The sequence below is a fragment of the Patiria miniata genome, unplaced genomic scaffold, assembly GCF_015706575.1.
Source record: "Patiria miniata isolate m_02_andy unplaced genomic scaffold, ASM1570657v1 HiC_scaffold_1, whole genome shotgun sequence".
Classification (NCBI taxonomy): Eukaryota; Metazoa; Echinodermata; class Asteroidea; order Valvatida; family Asterinidae; genus Patiria; species Patiria miniata.
The window spans coordinates 28167134-28175577 of NW_024037047.1; the positions used below are offsets into that span (position 1 = coordinate 28167134).

Sequence of the window (8444 nt, forward strand, 5' to 3'; positions counted from 1 at the left end):
AATTCGCACCATGGCAATGGTGCGAATTGTATGCAAATTTGGACAACTTCAGAACTCAAGACGTGTCCAGGTGACGTCAGTAATTGGATAAATATGATGTCATTATTTTTCCGAGTCACTGCGTGGTTGAAAGCGTCATGCAAACCCATCAATGCTAGGACGCGACATGTGTTTGACCTTGCCAACAAACTTCCGCGAAATCCTCGCCACCAACCCGGAATGCGCACCCCTTGGGCCGTGGGCCAATTCATTGTCTCTAGGTCGACTCACAGGATGTTTATGCCGTGTTGTAGGTAGGCCAGTTCCGACTAAAATATCCATAAAAAGGGCAGAAGCTGGACGGTGGAGATCACTCAGAATAGCTAGCACAATCAGAGAAGCTTCAAATAGTATTGGAATTGATTAATAGAGGCATCGTTAAATAATTATGAGAGTGTTGTCTTTGTACGGGGTGCTGGTCATCGCCCTACTCGTCTGCTGCCTCGCACCGGGCGATGTGCTCAGTAAGCCCCTCAAGAAGAAGCGAGGCCGGCACGGTCATCACGATGGGGACAACGGGCGCGATCACCCCCGTGGGAGACCTGGAAAGCACGGCAAGGGTAGGGGAGAGACCACGGAGCCGCCTCAAGAAGACGACGGGTCCGGTGATGATGAGCATGCGGACTCCGGAGAAGCAGCGGGCAATCGCACACGAGGCCGGCCAGGCATGTGGTCCATCAGGCCCCGCTACGTACCCGGCGAGGATAAGCGTAAAGGGAAGGGCCCTCTCGGATTGGAAGAGACTCCTGAAGGCGTGAAACGAAACAATATGAAGAAAGCTATGGTACGTACATTGTATTCTCATCATTTTGCAGAAACTAGATAGGGCCTATTGAGAGCTACACGTTCGAAATTGATTTGTGTTAAAATTAAAAAAAACAACCAATTTTTCATTGGAACATAGATCGCAGCAATATAATTATGACGGAATTGTTTACCCTACACGTTGTAACTTGGCAATAAAGATCAATGAACCTTTATTACAGAAATAATTTAACGCTTGTATCAAATCATTCCTCTTTGTCCGAAAATGTCTTATACACAATATAACTTCAACATGTGCATTTCCTACAAACACCTTTAACCCCATTCATTTTGCAGGGAGTAGGCCTATACAATCTTCATACAAAGTTCAATCTTCCCCTGACAGACGTAAAACAATAAACGCACTCTACTAGCACAGTATGCTATAAGTAAGTGCCCCTCGAAGCTGTCCGTTTTTAATTAATCTAGGCCTACATTGTACTTAAAACTGTCAAATAAATTACAATTTGACAGTAAAATTTATAATTTGTTTCTCTTGAAATCTTCCTGTGCCGCAGGGCTACATGTCCAAGTACGGCTACATGGGCGACATGGACGAAGACGACTGGAACACCGACTCCGTCTCGGACAAGCAGATGAAGAAGAGCATCAAGATGATGCAGAAGTTCATGGGACTCAAGGCGACGGGCGAACTGGACGAGATGACCATGATGATGATGGACAAGCCGCGGTGCGGACTGCCTGACGTCCCGCCCAGCTCGGCCACGCCGAACGACACCCAGACAGGCCCGCTGTCCTACAATCACTTCGGTAGGAGATGGGGCAAACAGGAGATCACCTTCAGGTAAAAACAATTAAAAGATCAGATTTCGGTGAAATACCAAACAAAATGATGCTAATAAGTGTCAAATTCCTTTTTCATTTTTTTTTTTTTTTTGGGGGGGGGGGGGGCTTGGCTCAGTCTGCTGTATCAGTTCAGGCGGTTTCAGCCCCTCATACGGGAAAATGTGAGCTACAAATAAACAGGTCTCAGAAACTTCAAATATATAAGCTGAGGGTGTTACTAAAGGCTTTTGGAAAACACCAAAAGGCAAAATAGATTGTACTTTTTTTTAGCTGCGGGATAGCAGCTCAACAAATCATCATGTCTCTCCGTTAGTTAGTAAACAAACGTTGACATTGTCTATTGCTCCTACATATTTCGACCGATTTCAACCAAACTTTGTCCGAAGTATCAGTAGCCCAGCCCCAACATGTCACATGACCAAACTGGGGTAAAAGGTCATCATGGGGCTACTGGGGTCAAAAACCTGATTCTTTTTTAAGCTCAAAAGACTTCTCCTTCCAGAAATTTCATGGCACAATTAATCACGTGACTCAAGCATGAACACGAATTCGTTGGCCCGTAGCTTCCGAGATTCATCGACTGAGCTAAAAACCAATTTTATACATACCCATTCATAATCTCTACAGGATTCTGAATTACCCAAGCACCATGCCTTCAAGTGAGGCCAGAGAGGCCCTCATCCGGGCCTTCCTGGTCTGGAGTGACGTCACGCCCCTGACCTTCCGGGAGACGGGCCGGACGGTGCCGGAGTACGCCGACTTCTACATCAAGTTCGGCACGCGCTCCCACGGCGACGCGTACCCGTTCGACGGTCGCGGCGGGGTCTTGGCGCATGCGTTCCTACCGGGGACCAACTCGGGCGATATTGAGGGCGACGTTCATTTTGACGACGAAGAGTTGTTTACTTACGCCAGCTATTCAGGTACTTCGATAAATACTTGTGTTTTATTTTTATGTCATTTTATTTATTGATTTATAATGATGTTCTGTGAGTTCCGTCCTTTAGTTTATAAAGATTGCTTTCCAAAAGGGTCGGCCAAAATGAAATTAAAATATTAACAGATTTTAACTAACTTTGAATATAAAAGTAAATTCATAAAAGATAAAGTCCGTCAAAAACACGTATCCATTGTTAATACAGGACAATTTTATACAAATTTACTTCGACGAATTTTGAGATGCTCGTAATCTTCTCTCAGTGATGGTGCTTAATTTGAAAAATCTGCCAAAAATTGTGCACACATAAAATTGATTTTATATTTGCCTTTTTTGTTTTTCCTCTTACATATGCTTTGGAAGAGACATATGAAAGTGTCTTGTGTTTCAAACCTTTAATCTGTGTTTTCCATTTTCCTCAAAATAACCGATCGTCTCAAGCCAAAACTTCACTTGTGATTGCCAACACGTTATTATCTAGGCCTAAACACGTTTTAAACAGATGCGTCTTCCGAACGTGAACATGTACGAAACATCTTGCGCCAACTTGCAATGATCCACGCTAAAACAAACGAACACAATGTCATAATCAAGTACCGTTCCCAGACCAAACATTTACGAATTGGGTGATTTCTGTTGTGTTTACAGGTACCAACCTATTCCAAGTTGCCGCCCACGAGATCGGTCATTCTCTTGGTTTGACTCACTCCAACGACCCCACCGCTCTGATGGCGCCCTTCTACCCTGGCTGGCAGCCTACATTCTACCTGCCCTATGACGACATCGCTGGTATCCAGTCGCTTTACGGTAAGTACATACCTAGAGCAAGCCACATGAAGATCATGTTTTAGTAATGAGAGCTTGACTTCAGTCTAATTGTAGTCAGCCTTGATATTTTTATAAACAAATCGATACATTGTTACCTGACCTATACATGTATCCCGACGGAGTACTTGACTTAAAGCTGATACTTATAACAAAATTATGCGCCTATTAATTGTTTCTCCACCCCTCCCCGGGCTGCCCCACCCAAGACAGGGAGATTGTCACCGTAGGGGCCAAATCCCCACCCTTGGGGCAACATTTAAGTGGCAATCTCCGACATACATGGGTGGGGGCGCACTTAACCGATTAACTTTCCACCTGGTGAAACTGTTTGTGACAAAAATCTCCACCCTGGAGCTTGAAAAAGAGTGACCAAACTTCGACATGAGACCTAGGGCAGCGGGGTGGGGGAACAATATTAGGGAGGTTTCGCAAGCGAACGGATACGCTTACACTTACGCTTAGCTATCCGTATCCGTTTTTTACTTACGTGTAGCGAGCGAGATATGCGTGTCGTCTGCACGTTTAGCGGATAGTGAGTGGCGTATGACAGCATACGTGCAGACGACACGCATATCTCGCTCGCTACACGTAAGTAAAAAAACAGATACGGGATAGCTAATCGTAAGTGTAAGCGTATCTGTTCGCTTGCGAAACCTCCCTAATAGCAATAGTACATATAGCCTGAATATTAAGTACACGAGAGATTTACCCGACTGACTTTCCAAAACCCAAGTCTGTTTGAGTTTATCATGACCAATAGAAGCATTTTTAAGTCATTGTTTTCGAGGGTGTAATTTTGAATTGTAGACCTCAACATAACATTGATTTTTTTGACCATGTCTGCCTTATTTTTAAAACCTGTTAAATTCCAAAATTGACGATTATCAATCCTTGTCATTTCTCTGCCAGGCTCCAACCCAAGTCCCCGGCCGTACCCCAACCCGTACCCCAACCCAGAGATGTCCCAGCCCACCAACCCACCTACCACCACTACCACCCCACCAAATGTTCCCCCGAGCACTACACCCACCTCAGGTCCTAACCCTAACCCAACGGGTGCCCCCGCCCCTACCCCGGACCCTTGCAGCCCTCTCATCGGTGCCACTACCGTCTGGCGGAGCGAATTCTTTGCTTTTACCGTGAGTAAATTATCTTTCTTGACACGATTGTCAAAATTGTTGCGTTAACGCGAGAAATTGTAAAGCAACTGTATTTGCTCTTTGCATAAATCAATGCTGCATCTTTAGACCTTTTCTTGACGTCACTTTTGTGTTCTTCCACTTAAGAATCCATTCAGGTGGTAAAAGCTTGATATTTAGTCTTGCTTCCAACACATGCACGGCCCGATTGATTTTCAATTCAATGGTACCTGTATTGATCTTTAAACATAATATGTGACGAAAACAATTGTTGCAAATGCATATTTTTGTCTCTGAGATATGGTAGTTCAAAAATTCATTTGCCAAACCTGTTTGTCCACGGACGGCTTTATTTTATCCGCTTGACTGAGCTCCGGAGCTTGATTTGAAGACAAAAAACACTACACTAGACTTACACGTGGACAACAGTGATTTTGGTGACTTGTATTCAATTTAGCACAATAACACCATTCTTGCGATTTAAAAAAAAAGATTTGTTCATACATTATTAAACAAAGCCAGTTCGAACAAGTAAAGTAAGTAGGTTAAAATTTCTGTCAAAAATTTGTTTCCTTGTTTTTTGCAGCACCCTGTGGACCAGATTTAGTCATTTTCTGTTTTCTGCACACCATGTGGAAAAGTCTGATCCATTTTCCCGCTATTTGCCTCAAGCTATACAATGTTGTTAAAAGTATTTTGGTCAAATGTTTTTTCACATTCAGGGCGACAAATATGGCCGAATCCGTGATTACCAAATCCTGTCGCAAAATGGCGGCAGCACTGCCAGTTATTTCTTCCAAAACTTCCCTCGTGACATCGACGCCCTTTACGAGTCGCCCGTCAACTACAAGCTTTACATGTTCAAAGGTAAGACAAATTTCCCGTCAGTATTTTATTCCAAAACGGAAGACTGTTACAGGGTGTTTAATAGCTTCCAGAATAGGACGTCTTTATGTTACAAACGTCGGGAATCTTTTGAGTAGAATCCAAGTAAGAGTCATTTTGGAAAAGACGTTTGAAGGAACAGTCCAATTCAAATTCACCAGTCCTTTATTGAACAAACCCCAAACGTCATGACGTCGGGCGGGGCCTGCTGCTGAAATGAAGTCTCGTTGACAAGTTCTCCAAGGTTCTGTTTCCGCGCTTGTTTGAATAGTCTGGTACCTGTCCAGACTATTGGGATAAAAATCAACTTCGATCACTCACAGAATGCCAAATGTCCCATAAGAGAGTTGTCCTGTAACAGGTTCACCAACTTCCTCCACAACATTCATAAACCCGTATACTTCGCTCATGCAGGACCCTCATACTACGTCTACGAGGGACTGATGCAGGAAAGTGGCCCTCTTCCGATCACCGACCTGGACCCCTCCCTGCCCAGCGACATAGACGCCGTAGTGTCGTGGGCCACCACCAGCAAGACCTACTTCTTCAAGAATGACCAAGTCTGGCGGTTCGACGAGGCAAACCAGACGGTGGACAGCGGCTGGCCTAACCCCATCAGCCAGGTCTGGGTGGGACTACCCAACGACGTGACGGCGGCTTGGCACGACGAGGAACAATGTGAGTGTGGGGACTGAGGTGTTTCGGGGTATACGGTAGGGTGGACATGGGTTGGTTAGGGTTGGGTACTCTAGGGTGGGCCTGTTTTGGGTAAGGGGTTGGGTAAAATAGGGTATGCGCGGGTTGGTTAGGGGTTATATGCTATAGGGACTAGTTTGGGTCTGGGTTGGTCTAGAGGTTGGCCCACTAAAGTGGGCCTGAGGTGGGTAGGGGCTATGGGATGGGCCTGGATTATTTAGAGATTGGGTACACTATAGGGTGGGTCTGGGTTTGTCTAGGAATTGGGTACACGACGGTTGGCCTGGTTTTGGTTCGGCGTCTGGTGTAGTATCATGGTCAGGATTTGTTGGGGGTTGGGTACACCAGGGTGGGCCTGGGTTGGTTAGGGGTTAGGTACAGGTCATGGTTATGGGCTGGTATACACTAGGGTGGGCCTGGGTTTGTCGAGGAGTTGGGTACACGAGGGTGAGCCTTAGTTGGTTAGGGGTTGCACACCAGGGTGGGTCTGGGGTTGATGGGTAAAGAGTACACTTCGGAAGGTATGGCATATAGTTTTCTGTGTTCATTTCTCACTGAGTACTTAAGGCTTAAAAGACAAACAACTATATGGGTTACTTGAACTAAGGTCCTTAGCCGAAAAAAGTCAAATAATTTACTGTATTCCAAACTGATTTCCCCCCTCTTTTTCCCCCTGCAGTTCTGACCTACTTTATGATCGGGAGTGACTACTACCGATATGATGACTTGTACGCCGAGGTGGAAGTGGACTTGTACCCACGGAACTTCATCTCCGACTACTTCGGTTGCTTCTAATTCCCGCAATCTGTTCTGTACATTCAGCCGTTTATTTAAATTTGTTAAATATCTAATTCAACTTACATTGCTTGCCTTAAATTTATTTTAATATCGAACCACGATACGTATTTGTGAAGTGCTGGTCCACTATAAAAATTTGCAATGGACACTAAAAATATTATATTGACATTTGATAGACCAAAATGTTTATTAAAGGAAATTACAACTTGTTTAATTTATTCATTTTAGTATTTACAAATGTTAAACATTAAATTAACTAATTCCATTGAAAAAACACAAAAATAAATCTTATTTCATTGGTTTGGTAGCCTTTTCAATCGACCAGTTATCATCAGGATTTTTTTAAAATTTCCACAACGAACGTTTCTGTTATTATGCCAAATATTTCAGTCTGAATGCTGGAATGTTTAATAAAACATGACATGTAAATTAAAGTTAAAAAAAGTCTGGAGTATTATGTGTTGCATAGATTTCTACCCGCTTCTCTGAAGTCTGAACTAAAAACAAACAAGTTGGAGAATATTATGCCAAATATTTCCGTCTGAAAACTGAAATGTTGAATAAAACATGACATGTAAATTAAAGTTTTACAAAGTCAGGAGAATTATGTGTTGCATAGAATTCTACCCGCTTCTCTGAAGTCTGAACTAAAAACAAACAAGTTGGAGGATAAGAGAATAAAGTAAATTGAATTTGTTTAAAGTATTTGGTAATGTTGGGGGATATAGCGAAAGAAAATCTTCCTATTTTGCGCTAAACAATCGTTGCCCAATTTCAGGTCTCATGTTCACCACGAAATTTTGCTCGAAAAAAATCTTCATTCTGTGATGGCAGCGCTAGTTCAGAAATAACAGTTAAATATCGATAAGTTAAACTCTGATAACTCGAAAACCCTGTTAACTCGAAGTAAGAACTTAATATTCCCGTCAAAAGAATAGTAAGTACAGAATGCTTAGCCTAGTTAAAATACTTGTTGCTTGATCCCTTGCAAAAATAATTTCCTGATGACCCATCGTTGTTCAACGGCGCCCTCTCCGTAATGTGAGAGCGCAAATTTTGTTTGCGACCCCACGAACCAGCCAACCCGAAATTGTGACGTCAAATTTGATCAGAAATGTGAACTAAGCTGTTGATTGGTCAGTTTGGCTGCCATGTTTTTTTCAATACCACTAGGAAGACCTGATAATATAAGAAGGCGCCCGCTGAATGGTCAGAATCTCGAGATCCAGAGACGCAGTCTTGTTTTGCATTATTTATCGCCGTATCTGCTCACAAATTATCCCCTTGGTATAGCTGTGTGCAAGGGGATATTCCATAGACTAGACAAATTTAATAAGGTCATCAGCACAGAATCTAGAATGTATATAGAGCAGAAATGTAGTAAGAGAAGAGTTCGTTCGCTTACGGGGAGTAGAGCCTTTTAAATGCGCGCCTGCTTCATTTAAACTGAATAAGCAGGTTTTCCTTTCACTTAATTCTGGGGTGGGAAACGACATGACGTCCCCCGTCCC

At 43.4% G+C, this 8444-nt stretch overlaps 1 protein-coding gene across 1 annotated transcript; it reads left to right on the plus strand.

The window, feature by feature from the left end:
- The first annotated feature begins 227 nt into the window (after positions 1–227).
- LOC119727619 (matrix metalloproteinase-18-like) lies at positions 228–7274 on the plus strand. Its single transcript, XM_038199580.1, has 8 exons — positions 228–823; positions 1362–1648; positions 2278–2573; positions 3236–3394; positions 4325–4554; positions 5277–5421; positions 5854–6117; positions 6815–7274. Exons 1-8 carry the CDS (start codon positions 428–430, stop codon positions 6928–6930), a joined length of 1893 nt encoding a protein of 630 aa, XP_038055508.1. The 5' UTR covers positions 228–427; the 3' UTR covers positions 6931–7274.
- The last annotated feature ends 1170 nt before the right edge of the window (positions 7275–8444 follow it).